Source organism: Sycon ciliatum, chromosome 6, assembly GCF_964019385.1.
Source record: "Sycon ciliatum chromosome 6, ocSycCili1.1, whole genome shotgun sequence".
Lineage (NCBI taxonomy): Eukaryota > Metazoa > Porifera > Calcarea > Leucosolenida > Sycettidae > Sycon > Sycon ciliatum.
The window spans coordinates 30,127,744-30,143,703 of record NC_088648.1 but is presented as its reverse complement, the minus strand read 5'-3'; the positions used below and the strand labels follow the sequence as shown (position 1 = coordinate 30,143,703).

Below are 15,960 nucleotides of genomic sequence, written 5' to 3'. Positions count from 1 at the left end.
GTGACCCATGCGAGTTGGTGGGTCGGCCTGCGTTGAGCAGGAGCGGTTTATAACCCATGCGAGTTTAATAGTAGTGCGCTAGAGGCCAGTTACGGAGGAGTGCCCATGCCGACATTCCCATTAGGGCCAGAGGAGATAGCGGGTGATAACAGCCAATATAGATGGTAAGTATGTATTGCACAAGAGCGTTGTTCTAGAGGCATAAAGTCAGACTGATATTGTGGAGTAGGATCGACAAAGAACGCTATCTGCATCCTAAGTGAATGTCTTTGCACTTACTCGGTGATCGGCTGGACCATGGTGTCAGGCCGCTCCGCAGCTGTAGGAGCAAAGGTCCTGAAGGCACCCATCTTGTTCCGGGACAGGGCATCAGCGATGGTATTGGAAATTCCTGGCAGGTGCGATGCTCGGATCAGGAAATTGTGCTTCACACAGATTGAGTACAGGGTGCGGATGAGTGCCATGACTGCAGGAGACCGGCTCGTGCCCGTCTTCAGGCACTCCACGACAGCTTGGTTGTCGCACTGAAACTCCACACGCAGCCGCAGCCACTCGATCCCCCATGTGGCGCAGGCCGCGACAATGGCGAAGAGCTCCTTGTAGGTAATGCTTAGTTCCAGTTGCTGCGGAGACCAGTCACCTCTGAACCAGCGACCATTGAAGAAGGCTCCAAATCCAATGGTGCCACTTGCGTCGGTTTGCAACTGGAGGTCAGCGCTGGGCATCCACTTCTCTAGCAGGAAAAATGACTTTCCGTTCCATGTTGACAGAGTCTGGTGCCACCAGCTCAGGTCGCCCTTGGCTGAGGCTGAGAGGTGCAGCATTCGGTGAGATGACATCTCAGATGTGGCCTTGTTGAGGTCATACAGGCGGCGTAAGAATGTACGGGCGGCAGGAATTGCTCTGGAAACGAACGAGAGGTGGCCCAGGAGGGAGGCGAGTTCGCGTTTGAGAACGCAACCCTGGTCGAGGGTGGTAGAGACTAAACGACGTAGGGCCAGAAGCTTGGACTGAGGCAGACGCACTTCCAAGCGATCGGTGTCCAGTTCCAAACCGAGGAAGGTGAGGACAGTGGAAGGGCCCTCAACTTTCTCTGTGGCGACAGGTATGTTCAAGAACTGGAACAAGTCCAAGATGATGGCCTTGTGCTTGGCCGCCAGGGAGGAGCTTGGTGGGCAGATGTCGAGGAAGTCATCGAGGTTGTGCATTACGTCGGGCAAGGAGCCGACATGGACAAGGACCCAGTTGATAGCCGTTGCCAGCTGGTTGAAGATGAATGGTGAGGAGCGGAGACCAAATGGAAGGACCTTCTCGTAATAGTACATGCCGTTCCAACGGATCCCGAGAAAATGCCAGTCCGAGGGGGCGACGGGACACAGGCGAAATGCATTACGGATATCTACCTTTGTCAAGAGGGAGCCCTTGCCGAGGCGCATAATGGCGGCAATTGCGGTGTCCACGGAGTCGTAATGCAGGCTGAACTGCCCGCGTGGTATAGCATCGTTGACACTGCTGCCATCGGGAGACGACAGGTCATGTATCACACGAAATTTTCCATTGGACTTTGGCACAACACCCAGACCAGATGTCTGCATGCACAGAAAGGGTGGCTCCGGAAATGGACCTGCTGTTTGCCCAGCTTCACAACATTCGGTCAAATAGGAAGAAACATACTGCATATTACGAATAGCCGACAGGTGATTGGGAGAACTATGAACACCAGATATAGCAGCAGAATGGCCTATCGTGAAATCATGACACAACCCATGCAGCACAAAGTGAGAGAAGGAGTGATCAGAATGACGGTTAAGGAGCCCGGCTAATCGGCGTACATTGATGGGGGTCTCCACAGAATGTTTACGGAGCAGACGCTGAGGTGGCGGACTGTCCCCTGCCACATTTGACTTCTGGGTGCTTCCCGCGGCATTGAAGGCACACATGGGCACGATAGCAGAATGAGTTGTTGCATTGGTCCTTGTTGAAGTTGCGGCAGATAGGCTTCCCAAGATGGGTTGGCGCGCTGGACTGCGGCGGACCCACTTTTGCACAAGCAATCTTTCCTGTCTGGTCATTTAGTGATGGATGGTTTCTTTTGCACATTACCTGGAAAGCTCTGTTACTCTTTGGGTGGCTAGCTATAATCTTTGATTGGAAATTTTTATTTCCATTGCTATCAGGTTCGGCCTCATTTCCTCTGTGCTGCGCTGATGAGTTCAAAAAGAACGAAACAGCATGCTGTCCGCAGATTGAGTAATCTTTATGTATGCAGTTTCAAACATTGCGGATGTTGCGTGCGGTAGAAATAGCAATTATTACCTCTTTGTACTCCACCCGTTTAGTGCACCACGGGACAACACAGTAACATAGGCAGTGGCTGGCAATGGCAAAGTAATCAGAAAACAGGCCAATGCAAAGTGAGGGATTTGGCCTGCGTCTGTTTTGTACGGACTCATTCCGTACCAACATGGAAGTTTTCTTGGTTATACACAGATGCACATACTTTTTAAAACTATTATGGCTGCTAGAAAGCGCAACTTTTGTCCTCAAGTTCTATTCGAAATCCTATCAATCACTCCTGACGATACTGCTCTTCCGCTGGGTAGAGCTTTTGCACAAGCAATCTTTCCTGTCTGGTCAAGTTAGTTATGGATGGTTTGTTTTGCACATTACCTGGAAAGCTCTGTTACTCTTTGGGCGGCTGGCTGTAATCTTTACGTATGTAGTTTGAAACATTGCGGGTGTTGCGTGCGGTAGAAATAGCAGTTATTACCTCTTTGTACTCCACCCATTTAGTGCACCACGGGACAACACAGTAACATAGCCAGTGGCTGGCAATGGCAAAGTAATCAGAAAACAGGCCAATGCAAAGTGAGGGATATCTTTGGGGCTGCGCCTGCTTTGTACGGGCTCACTCCGTACCAACATGGAAGTTTTCTTGGTTATACACAAAGGCACATATATTTTCTAACACTATAATTATGGCTGCTAGAAAGCGCAATTTTTGTCTTGAAGTTTTATTCGAAATCCTATCATTCACTCTTGACGATAGTGCTCTTCCGCTGCTCCCCAACTCTCACCTATAGAACACCAGTTCTTGAAGTTGTAAAGAAGGAGAGTTATGAAAGAATGCGTTGCAAGAACGACAATACATGTAGAACAAAGGCCATGCACAATCGATGCGCAGCGGCGCATACAGAGGCCAAAAGGGGGCTCTGATGACACAGTGGTCAAGAAGACAGCACTTTTATATATTGTATTATAATATGAAGTTGGTTGCTCCAACGAGGAGCACACGCTTCTCGCCGAATTTGACACTTGACTGACTCACGACTGCCATCCGGAGCACACCAGGAGCACGTCGCACCTTCCGCTCGGCAAACCTGAAAGAAAGCACCACTCCCTGCTCAATACACAGTGTTTCGGGGAATTCACCCCTCATCAGTTGAGCTTGAGTAGGCTGAGGAAGATTGTGCCTGAAAAGCACCACTTATATACTGCTCTCCAGGCCAAACCATCACCAGGGATGGAAGGTGCGACGTGCTCCTGGTGTGCTCCGGATGGCAGTCGTGAGTCAGTCAAGTGTCAAGTTCGGCAAGAAGCGTGTGCTCCTCGTTGGAGCAACCAACTTCATGACATTACCGCCGAAGTCGCAACTTCTAAGTTCGTATTATAATATTATAATATATATTATTAAAAGCATGTCCGCGTAGGTTGCGGGGGTGCCACCTTTGCTTAAGGCTTTCAGGATTGATGTCTGAAGAGTAATACGATACAATGAAATGACCGAAGTGACGTCAACAAAAGCCGTTAGCAACAATACCAATAGGACTAATGGAAAACTTCATCCAAAGTATAAAATAGAATAGAATATGCATACAACATGTCTGGCGGAATTACGTGGATCACGAGAATCAGTCCTGTTAGGTGGGGCGGGCTCAACGACATGCCTGTCGGTCCGCTGCCATTGTGCGGACTGCGTCAGCATCTAGCGGCTGGTGGAGGGTAAGTCCATGCCATGATGACAGTTCCGTCTGCAGGACCGTTACCAAAGTCGTCCGAGGTCGACCCCTGAAGCGTTCAGTGCCCTCGTCGTTTGCCAAGCGAAGATACATATCAACTGCCAACTGTGGAGGAGCAGTTGGGGCCAAACGAAAGATATGGCCAGCGAGACTGTAGCACTGCCTTGTGATCATCTCGCTGATGGGGACAGCTCCGCAGCGCTTATACAGAGTATCATTGCTAATTCGTTTAGGGTACTGCATGTCGATGATGCTCCTTAGCTGGGTCCTGTGGAACGAATCCATTCGCGCGACCTCCAAAGCACTTTCGCTTTAGTTAAATAATCTTCCAACGAATATTGATTTTCTGCTTGTCTGTGGTGTGCCCTTTTCAACCGTTTGTTTACTTCTGTATGATCATCTCGCTCTTCCCATCTCCTATGACGGATCTGTTCCTATCTTGTCCTCAATTCGGATGTTCTTGATGGCAACTGCAGCGTGTAAGTTAATAATCATCAAAAAGTCTTTAGCACAAACCAATACTGGTCCCTTTTCGCTACTGTCTAATAGAGTCCGTGTCTGCTGGGGTGTCTGTGGTGTGCTTGGGCAGCACTTTTGCACAAGCAATCTTTCCTGTCTGGTCAAGTTAGTGATGGATGGTTTGTTTTGCACATTACCTGGAAAGCTCTGTTACTCTTTGGGCGGCTAGCTATAATCTTTATGTATGCAGTTTCAAACATTGCGGATGTTGTGTGCTGGAGAAATAGCAGTTATTACTAGGGCTCAAACGGTCACGGTTTTACCCCTGATGGTTAACTACTTAGCTAACGGTTTTATTCGGAACCTATCATTCACTCCTGACGATAGTGCTCTTCCATTGCTCTCCAACTCTCAACAACAGTTTTTGAAATTGTAAAGAAGAGGAGAGTTATGAAAGAATACGTTGCAAGAACGACAATACATGCAGAATAAAACTCCATTGCGCAATCGATGCCCAGTGGCGCATGCAGAGGCGAAACCTGCGAACAGCATAGCAAAGACAGAAAGATGTCTCTGATGACACAGTGGTTAAGATGACAGCATTTTGGCTTTAGTGAAAATCTTCCAATGAATTTTGATTTTCTGCTTGTCTGTGGTGTTGCCTTTTCAACCGTTTTGTTTACTTCTGTTTGACGATCTCATTCTTCTCATCTTGGCGGGTCTGTTTGTTTCATATCGTCAATATGGATGATCATGACGACAACTGCAGCTCGTAAGTTTATAATCAAAAAGTCTTTATTCAGAAGGTGGTGGACATCGCGCAACTGCATTGCAAATATAAGGAGGTTTGTCAACTGACAACCGCTCTATTTAGTTGGTATTCACTCTTCGCACAAGCGCTGAATGAAAAATTCTTCTATTGGTGATGTTGAAAAAATTATTCAAACTTTAAAGTTGCGACTTCGGTGGTAATAGTCATGAAGTTGATTGCTCCAACGAGGAACACACGCTTCTTGCCGAACTTTGACACTTGACTGACTCACGACTGCCATTCGGAGCACACGAGGAGCACATGGCACCTTCCAAGTTCGGCAAGAAGCGTGTGTTCCACGTTGGAGCAATCATACTTCATGAAAAAATTATTAGCGTAGTCAAGTGGTGTGCTTCACTGTCCCAACAGTGCTCAAAATAGGACACTGCAAAATGAGGGATATCTTTGGCATGAGCCTGCTTTGTGCGTTCGCACTCTGGACCACCATAGTTGTCTTGGTTACGCACATAGACACATGCTTTCTAACACTATTATGGCTGTGGGAAAGCGCAACTTTTGTCGTCAAGTTCTATTCGAAATCCTATCATTCACTCCTGACAATAGTGCTCTTCCGCTGCTCCCCAACTCTCACATACAGAACAACAGTTTTTGAAGTAATAAAGAAGGAGAGTTATGAAAGAATGCGTTGCAGGAACAACAAGGCATGTAGAACAAAAGAGCATGAGCAATCGATGTGCAGCGGCGCATGTATATTGGTATATACATTGAAACTCACTATTAAAATACGTACCTGGAAAATACGGTTAATATTCTGATTCTGTTTTAGCTGCACCTTACTGTGGTGACTGATTCATGATGAATGCCACAAGAAAACGTTTAATTCGCAACTCGGCTGTTGTACCGTGACTGCTGATGGGCACGTTTACATTCGGCATTTCAATACTACAGTTTCAAAAATACTTCTCTAATTGTTGCACAGTCATGCAGTTCCTGGCTAGTCTCTCTTAAGTGCCTGAGAAGTGGATGTGCTTTTTGTTTTGTTTTTGCGATGCGATGTAGAAAGAAGACGTATGGCTGAGCAGAAGAGGAAGGAAGTGTTTTCAAGCTGCATCGCCGACATTGTCTACGAGCGAGTACTACTCATGGGCCCTGGTCGCGGTGGAAAAACTGGAGTGTTGAGGTCGCTGCAAGACAAGAAGTTCACGAAGACCGTCAGTACACTTGGCATAGACATGGAAAAGCTTACCTTCACCCTGAATAAGAGCGAAAGAGGAGTGTACCAATTGGAGCCAACGAATGCATCGAATCACCTAGCCCTGCTGTCTGCCTCAATCGTCGACAAAATCATCGGTACTGGAGCTGACTCTCGGCAAAGTGATGTCCGTGGTACAAACGCCTTTCAGCGTCTGGCAGCTGGAGCAGCTGGTGCAGCTGGTGCAGTTTGGGGCACGTTTTTCAAGCGTCTGAATGAGACTTCTGGTTTGGGTGAGAACACACTGTTTGTTGACGTGTGGGATTTGGCAGGGCAGATGCCATTCCACGCGTTACACGACCTTGTGTTTTCACCCGAACGCACCACCTACTGCGTCGTCTTTGATGCCAGCATCAAACCTGATACACGGTATGCAGATATCCTGACTGATGAAGATGGCGAGGACAATCAGCTCAACATCAACCAACCCACCTGTACCTACTTTGATGTCATCGATTCATGGCTATGTACAGCCCGCGAAGCACTTACCGACAACTCCACAACGCCGATTTTCCTCATTGGCACACACCTGGATCGTATGTCGAAAGAAGATGTTCGCAAACGAAGGAAACAACTGCAACAACTGATGCTCGGCAAGAAGTATACTGACAGCCTTCATCCGATCATCTTTGTTAACAACACTCTGTCTGGGTCAAGAGTTGACCAAGGAGTTGCAGAGTTGCGTGAACAGTTGGCCTGCGTCATTCAATCCCGTCGCAGAGAGAAGTTGCCAATCTCGTGGCTGCCATTCCCAGAGGTATTGGAGGCGATTGCACAGAAGACGTCATCATTCATCATGAGCTACGACAGGGTATGCAGCATCGCTCAGGATGCATTTGGTGATACTGATGTGGATGTGCCTCGTCTCTTGAGCTTGAACCAGTCGCTTGGCTATCTCATTGTCTTTGATGATGAGGGTAGCCACTTTCCATCGGCTACAGCTAGTATGCCACCTGTTGGAGCAACACAAGCATCATCAGCATCCACACCACGAGCAGCACCACTACAATCACCAGCAGCAGCAGCAACAGCAGCAGCAGCAGCGCCCATGTCACAATCTCAGCCACAAGCCATGGCAGAAGGAGTAGCAGCCGCAGCTTTTGGCCAAAGAAAAATGGTTCTAGCTAGCACCCCATGGTTGATGTCAGCATCCAAGGCTGTCCTTTTGCCAGCACCTTTGTTGTATAAGCAAGCTGCCGAGTTCAAGGAGCATTACAAGCTGCTGAAGGATGGCATCCTGTGTGAGTCGCTAGCCATTCACAGATGGAAGCAGGAGAAGGCCACGGAAGGTCTGGTGCGATCTCAGGAGCAACGCCGGAGTCTCTTTTCACTGCTAGCGTCTCATGGCGTAGTCTACGATGCTGGCGAAGATGATCCATTTTGTACAGGGTACAAAGTCTACTATGTGCCAGCCCTTGCCCAGTGTAAGCCGTCACAAGCGCTAGAGTCCAAATCAGCGCCGCTCTACTTGGTTGACGAAGATCCAGACAGGAGCATCACTCAAGCGCATTTTGGCCGAATCACGGTGCGATGCTTGCAAAAGTACCAACCACACCGGACGAAGGATTTGCGCATGGGCCTCAACGTCTCTATGAGGTGCCAGAATGAGTTTCAGCTTCAGCTCTCCTATTCTCCCACAGCCATTTGCATCACAGTGGACAGCGACAAGAGCGAGAAGACAATAGATCACTGCGAGTCTGTTGTTCGCTTCATTCTCAGTGCCACCACAGAGCTACAGCAGCTGTATGGCCAGCGCCTGCTGCGTCTCCATCCCAGCATTGCGTGTCTGTGCCGCGATGACCGGCCATGCCAGCTTCATGACCAGCAGCACTGCAGGAGGACCGGATGCCAGCACTTTGCAGAGATTGGCAAAGACGTCCGACCAATTCGCTGTGGCCTAAGGCAAGCGCATACCGACCGGCCAACGTGGGATAGATGGATCAAGGTAAACATTGTTATTGCAATAGAAAGGTGTGCGTTCACCCTGCTCATTCTTTCAATGTATAGAGAATATAAGAAAGTTGGCTGCTCTCCACACTGGAGCTCGAAGATTTCCCGCCGACCTGACTGACACTTGACTGACTCACGACTGACACGCAGGGCACCGACTCTATTTATGGAAATAGACTGAACTACCGTATTTCCCCGAATGTGACTCACCTTTTTACACTAAAATCCAACTGTAAAAAAAGGAGTGTGCGACTTACAATCAAGCATGACTTGCTGCTGAAGTCAATTATAAAAATGTAACGAATCAATTTTGCCTTAACCTGAAATGGGGGGGGGGGGCTTGTAATCAGGAAATACGGTACTGCTGAAATACTGAATAGGATGGTAAGCAGTAGGTTTCAGCCCGTTTACCATTTATTGCTGACTGACACGCAGGGCACCGACTCTATTTATGGAAATAGACTGAACTACCGTATTTCCCCGAATGTGACTCACCTTTTTACACTAAAATCCAACTGTAAAAAAAGGAGTGTGCGACTTACAATCAAGCATGACTTGCTGCTGAAGTCAATTATAAAAATGTAACGAATCAATTTTGCCTTAACCTGAAATGGGGGGGGGGGGGGGGCTTGTAATCAGGAAATACGGTACTGCTGAAATACTGAATAGGATGGTAAGCAGTAGGTTTCAGCCCGTTTACCATTTATTGCTGGGGTGTGAATGAGGTTAGCCAGAGAGTGCATATGCTGGAGGTTGAATTTCATCACTTAGAATATCAAGTGCACGTTCCTTTTTTTCTTCTTCGGTGTGTTGATGGTGTTTTCAGCCGTTCTACCCGGAGTGCAATGTTGATGACTTGTGTCGCTTAGTTGTTGACGGCGCTGCTGGAATGAATGACGACGGTGAGTGAAACAAATGATAGGTCGATAACTGGGAAAGAATGGAAGGAAGACTATCCTAGAATTTGCTCGTACAATAGGTGTGTGCATTTCGTTTGCTGTTTGCTTTGATGACTTCCACGGTTGTTGTAGTCTTGGTGGTACTTTCACTGAATTTCTGCTTTGCCTATGTTCATTCTTATAATGCACATTGTGATAACTGGATCCTCCCTTTACTGCGTGTCATTTTTCTCTCGGCTTGCCAGACAATCCTTGGTGTGATATTCGCTACAAGAGGCACCATCAGTGGTTTGTCGAGAGACTTCCACCACGGGAAACTCGCCTTGCGGCGGTCTCGAACGGGCTGATTATGGAGGGTTTTCAACGCTGCCTGATGGATCGCAGTCTTCGCACTGATCACAACGAAGAATTTCTCAGAGAGGTCTCTGGCGGTGGTCGTGGGACATTCAAGCTGTTCCTCGAGGTCCTTGTTGACCTTGGCTACAACTTTGTGAAGGTGCGGGCGGAGCTGCAAGCGCTAGTGTCGTCTGATACTGACAGCACTGCTGCCATGACCAGTAAGCATTTTCTACTGAAGTATAGCATGTCTTAGTGTATGTGCGTGTGTGCGTGCGTGCATGCGTGCGTGCGTGTGTGTGTGTGTGTGTGTGTGTGAATCATATGTGGAGTTGGGGTTGGGATTTGGGGGTGGGGGTTGGGGGTTGGGGGGTGGAGGTTGGGGGTTGGGGGGGGGGGGGGGGGGACTACTGCACTTGAAAGTGTTATTGTGAGCATAAGTTATACTTGTGCTGTTGCCAATACACATGATGGGTGGTGAATGAGTTTCGGCAGAACTGTAGCTGTTGAACTGTAATAGAATAACCCATAGTCACAAAGTGTGTGATGCAGCCGGTGAGGTGGGAGAGGTTTGTGTAATTTAGATGTTGTCTTTGCTAGCTCAGGAATAGTCTTGATGCCAGGGTTTGACGCAAGTGTGGATTTGTGTTTCCTGCATTTGTACTTGTCTTTTCCATTACAAGGTGCAGTGAGTGCTAGTGGAGTGTCTCATCCGCAGGTGCCCGCGCTTCAGTTCATACCAGGAGCAACGGTAACAGAGTCTGGGTGAGTTGCAGCCATTGCATGCGTATAGCTTCAGACTTGCACTCCCCCTGTCTGTACAACACGCTCCATGCAGGTCAAGGTCTCATTTTGATTTCCTCATGGTGTCCAGAGTTGCACGTCTTGATCCTTGAGAGTCACAGTGTTCCTACAGATGCAGAAGACTCAGTCTAACAGAGTCTTGCACAAACTGTGAACTTTTTTTACGTAGCATGGTGTGACTCTTGTGTGCAATGTGACACTTTCCATTGTACACCTCCCTCCTTCCCCTCCTTGAATATTGTTGTGACTACAAGTCTTAGATCAAGGTACAGTGAGACCTCGCTTATCCGGTCCTCGTTTATCCGGATCCCTCGCCATCCGGAAGAAAATCGCTGGTCACCGATTTACATCATATGCCATGCTTACATACAGTATGTGTGTTCGATTATCCGGTTCCCTCGCCTATCCGGATATTTTTGTGGAAAACGGATGTGTGCGGTTATGCGAGGTCTGACTGTACACCGGCTAACGGACAAACAGGTGTTCAGAGCATCTCCGCGGACTGACGATGCTGGATGCATCGACCACACCGGGTCACCTGGTCGTCCGGCACGCACAGGTTTATGTAGGTCTCGCCGGGTTATGTTTCCTAGAGCTGGTGCTATCCAATCCTTGTTTGGTCGCCGGCGTGTAATGAGTCTAACAACGTAGTGCAGGTCGTTCTTCACGCTTCACCTGGTCTTGCACCGTGCCAGTACAATCAGTGCCAATCTGGCGTGCTGCCTCAAGATTATTCTTAGACTGTCGGCGTGCAGTATAAACGTGGCTCCCAATGCATGTCTAAATTTCCTGCTGCTGGATTGTCTTCTTTTTATGGTGCAGGAGAATGTTGGAGGAAATCTCTCACTCGGACCAAGAGAGTCTCTACCGCCGACTGAACGCAATGTTCAGCCAGGAAGAGCGAGGTGCGTATGCCTATGGATAGAGCATTTGATTGCTACCTGATCGTGATGTATAGTTTTTCTTCTCTTATTTTACTCTTATTTGATTTCATTCTATAGTTGTATGTGTGAAAAATGCCATAGTGCTACCATGGCATGGTGATGGTGTTGCCATGGTGTTATGAAGAAATACTGTTGCCATGGTTGCCATACTACATTTTAAAGTGCTATTGTGAGCATAAGTTTTACTTGTGCTGTTGCCAATACACATGATGGGTGGTGAATGAGTTTCGGCAGAACTGTAGCTGTTGAACTGTAATAGAATAACCCATAGTCACAAAGTGTGTGATGCAGCCGGTGAGATGGGAGAGGTTTGTGTAATTTAGGTGTTGTCTTTGCTAGCTCAGGAATAGTCTTGATGCCAGGGTTTGACGCAAGTGTGGATTTGTGTTTCCTGCATTTGTACTTGTCTTTTCCGTTACAAGGTGCAGTGAGTGCTAGTGGAGTGTCTCATCCGCAGGTGCCCGCGCTTCAGTTCATGCCAGGAGCAACGGTAACAGAGTCTGGGTGAGTTGCAGCCATTGCATGCGTATAGCTTCAGACTTGCACTCCCCTGTCTGTACAACACGCTCCATGCAGGTCAAGGTCTCTTTTTGATTTCCTCATGGTGTCCAGAGTTGCACGCCTTGATCCTTGAGAGTCACAGTGTTCCTACAGATGCAGAAGACTCAGTCTAACAGAGTCTCGCACAAACTGTGAACTTTTTTACATAGCACGGTGTGACTCTTGTGTGCAGTGTGACACTTTCCATTGTACACCTCCCTCCTTCCCCTCCTTGAATATTGTTGTGACTACAAGTCTTAGATCAAGGTACACCGGCTAGCGGGCAAACAGGTGTTCAGAGCATCTCCGCGGACTGACGATGCTGCATGCATCGACCACACCGGGTCACCTGGTCGTCCGGCGCGCACAGGTTTATGTAGGTCTCGCCGGGTTATGTTTCCTAGAGCGGGTGCTATCCAATCCTTGTTTGGTCGCCGGCGTGTAATGAGTCTAACAACCTAATGCAGGTCGTTCTTCACGCTTCACCTGGTCTTGCACTGTGCCGGTACAATCAGTGCCAATCTGGCGTGCTGCCTCAAGATTATACTTAGACTGTCGGCTTTTGGTAACGTGGCTCCCAATGCATGTCTAAATTTCCTGCTGCTGGATTGGGTTTTTGTTTGCAGGAGAATGTTGGAGGAAATCTGTGACCAAGAGAGTCTCTACCGCCGACTGAACGCAATGTTCAGCCAGGAAGAGCGAGGTGCGTATGCCTATGGATAGAGCATTTGATTGCTACCTGATCGTGATTTATCGTTTTTCTTTTCTCTTTTTTTAACTCTGCTTTGATTTCATTCTTTAGTTGTATGTGTGAAAAATGCCATAGTGCTACCATGGCATGGTGATGGTGTTGCCATGGTGTTATGAAGAAATACAGTTGCCATGGTGTTATGAAGAAATGGTGTTGCTGTGGTGTTGCTATGGTGTTATTAAGAAATGGTGTTGCCATGGTTACTATTGATTGTTTAGATGAGCTGGCCTGTGCTGTTGTGGAGGAAGTGACTGGAGACTGGGAGAACGCTGAGCAGGTCATCAAAGACTCATGCCGCAGACGTCGTCAGCAAGCGCCTGATCATCGTGATGCGAAGGCCATCCTCAGCTACTGGATGCGTAAGCGTAACAGTCCACCGTGCACAGATCACATGATCAAGCTGGTGCGTGATGTTTGTCCCTCGCGTGTCTGTGACATCAAGATGCTGCTGAGGTGAGTAATGCGTCCATTCTGCTGCTGCTGCTGTTGTTGTTGCTGCTTGTGCTACTGCTGGTGCTTCTGTTATTGCTACTGCTGGTGGTGGTGCTGCTGCTGCTTTTGTTGCGACTGCTGGTGATGGTGGTGGTGGTGGTGGTGGTGGTGGTGGTGGTGGTGGTGGTGGTGGTGATGGTGGTGGTGGTGGTGGTGATGGTGGTGGTGGTGGTGATGCTGCTTCTGCTGCCCATAGTTCACATTCAGACTTTGCAATGTGTTTGTGTGGAACTGCTGGTAATTGCTGTGTGAGGCTATACAGGTGGTTGTGCTCAGGGAGTATTGTAAAAGCAGAAAAGCTAGTTGGTGAATAATGTCGTCCAACTCCAATGAAAGGGAGATTGTGCGGTTGAAAATTTAGTCCATGGTAGCTCGCAGGACCAATTTCCAATGTTGTCCTTGTGCCATGTACTTCTGTTGTTGCCTACAGTTCGACTGAGCCATCCAACTGAACCAGTGACATGTTTACGCCACTCCATCACCATGGATACCAGCATGAAGATGGCTACCAGCATCACCATGGATCACCATGGATATAAGTAACACGAGTACATGTGATCATTGTATATACCCTACCCTGGAACAACAGTAGCCGTAGCTTTAGTTCTGCTTAACGTGCTACACTGTATGTCATGTCATAGCCACCCTCCGAGTTTCTGTGCTTTCCCTCTCCTCCAACCGTTGTTGATTCTGACCTGCTTTTCTCAGCAAGTGCAGTGCAATGTGCTGCAAGCTGGCATTCTTGTTTTCCATGGCCGTTGCTTGTTTTTTTTAAATGTTCCTCTCAGTGCATGTAGACGGTTTGTGTGTGTGTGTGTGTGTGTGTGTGTGTGTGTGTGTGTGTGTGTGTGTGTGTGTGTGTGTGTGTGTGTGTGTGTGTGTGTGTGTGTGTGTGTGTGTGTGTGTGTGTGTGTGTGTGTGTGTGTGTGTGTGTGTGTGTGTGTGTGTGTGTGTGTGTGTGTGTGTGTGTGTGTGTGTGTGTGTGTGTGTGTGTGTGTGTGTGTGTGTGTGTGTGTGTGTGTGTGTGTGTGTGTGTGTGTGTGTGTGTGTGTGTGTGTGTGTGTGTGTGTGTGTGTGTGTGTGTGTGTGTGTGTGTGTGTGTGTGTGTGTGTGTGTGTGTGTGTGTGTGTGTGTGTGTGTGTGTGTGTGTGTGTGTGTGTGTGTGTGTGTGTGTGTGTGTGAGTGCACACACACTTGATTGTACTTGTAGACCATGCCCGGATAGCTCTAGCTACAACAAGCAATATTTTAGTTACATGTAGGTCTCAACATAGGGTGTCTTCGACAGTATCTTGTTTGCCCCCCCCCCCCCCTCCCTCTAACTTACATGTAGCTGGCTGCTGCTTTTCCACTGGAGCAATCTGTGTTTGTAGGCTTGCTTGAAATCTCTAGTGTCCTGTCTTTAGTAGCCACTTACACACTCTAGTTAAACCGCCTGGCTAATGCAAACTCTACTTGTAACTGCACTACGCTGTGCACGGACACGGAGTGCAGCTGCATTCGCGAAACGCTTTTTTCCCTATTTCTTGTGTGTATGCTGCTACTAGTGCTGGTCGTGTCCGCTGTCACGTGATTGCTGCACATTGCTCTGGGTCTGCCTTCCAGAGCCTGTGCAGTGGTCCAGTCCGCTGGGCTGCGCTGTACATGTAAATACATGATGTTCTCTTCTCTCTCTCTCTCTCTCTCTCTCTCTCTCTCTCTCTCTCTCTCTCTCTCTCTCTCTCTTCTCTCTCTCTCTCTCTCTCTCTCTCTCTCTCTCTCTCTCTCTCTCTCTCTCTCTCTCTCTCTCTCTCTCTCTCTCTCTCTCTCTCTCTCTCTCTCTCTCTCTCTCTCTCTCTCTCTCCTCTCCCTCTCCCTCTCCCTCTCTCTCTCTCCCTCTCCCTCCCTCTCTCTCTCTCTCTCTCTCTCTCTCCGCTGCTTCTTCGGCGTGTCTTGTTTTGGATCAAACTTCTATTATGTGTTACTGAATTTCTTCTATCGCAATGTGCTGATGAACAGAATTCAGTCTGTTATGTATTTATATCCCTATCCTCACTATACTACTGCTAGTACATGCCTTTCCTCCTATCCTGATTTTCTGTTATGCATCCCAGTCCCCTATCCCCAGACTGTCATGCATCAATTGTTTCCATCCCTCTACAAACACTGACTGAACGGTAGCATGTCCTAGAGTGACATCAGCCACTTACCCCCATGTATGGCCACGGCTAGCTGCTCTATGTACTAGTATTTCTATGTGTGAGTCTGACGGTCCCGATTTGGCTGTGTACGTGTGTGTACAGGGTGAGCTTGTGTGTACATGTGTGTACATGTGTGTACATGTGTGTACATGTGTGTACATGTGTGTACAGGGGGAGCTTGTGTGTACAGGGGGAGCTTGTGTGTCTGAGGGACTGGACTGCAATGGTTGGCGTTCCTAAAGTGTGTGTTCCCCGCCAGACTCAGTTCCTCCAGCTGTTGAGGAGACTGGTATTACATGAAGTAAATGGTGTAAAATATCTCGTCAAGAAAGATATTATCATGATGGAACGGAGTGGTAATAATACAACTCTAGGGGTATGGTGATGGAATCCGGGTGGCAATTTATCAATCAGGAATATCTCAGACATTGCTGTGGCTAGTTGCTAACCTAGACAATAATTATTGATGGTGTGCTGATGCACACATACACATACACGCATGCACACGTGCACAAACGAGCACGTATCAAGAAAGCATGGGCACGTGCGCAAACGAGCGTGT

At 48.1% G+C, this 15,960-nt stretch overlaps 2 protein-coding genes across 5 annotated transcripts; one reads left to right on the top strand and one right to left on the bottom strand.

Moving 5' to 3' along the window:
- Positions 1–275: 275 nt before the first annotated feature.
- LOC135820199 (uncharacterized) lies at positions 276–1,940 on the bottom strand. The gene has a single exon (XM_065333510.1). It carries the CDS (start codon positions 1,938–1,940, stop codon positions 276–278), a length of 1,665 nt encoding a protein of 554 aa, XP_065189582.1.
- Positions 1,941–6,309: 4,369 nt separating this feature from the next.
- LOC135819872 (uncharacterized) lies at positions 6,310–14,107 on the top strand. 4 transcript variants are annotated; one of them, XM_065333169.1, is made up of 10 exons: positions 6,310–8,447; positions 9,279–9,354; positions 9,597–9,908; positions 10,371–10,452; positions 11,314–11,396; positions 11,858–11,939; positions 12,602–12,678; positions 12,945–13,179; positions 13,649–13,691; positions 13,728–14,107. In XM_065333169.1, exons 1-9 carry the CDS (start codon positions 6,321–6,323, stop codon positions 13,668–13,670), a joined length of 3,096 nt encoding a protein of 1,031 aa, XP_065189241.1. In that variant the 5' UTR covers positions 6,310–6,320; the 3' UTR covers positions 13,671–13,691; positions 13,728–14,107. The 4 variants fall into 4 exon arrangements, with proteins under 4 accessions (XP_065189241.1, XP_065189242.1, XP_065189240.1 ...); XM_065333170.1 differs by having other exon boundaries at positions 11,864–11,939; positions 13,649–14,107; XM_065333168.1 differs by having other exon boundaries at positions 13,649–14,107.
- The last annotated feature ends 1,853 nt before the right edge of the window (positions 14,108–15,960 follow it).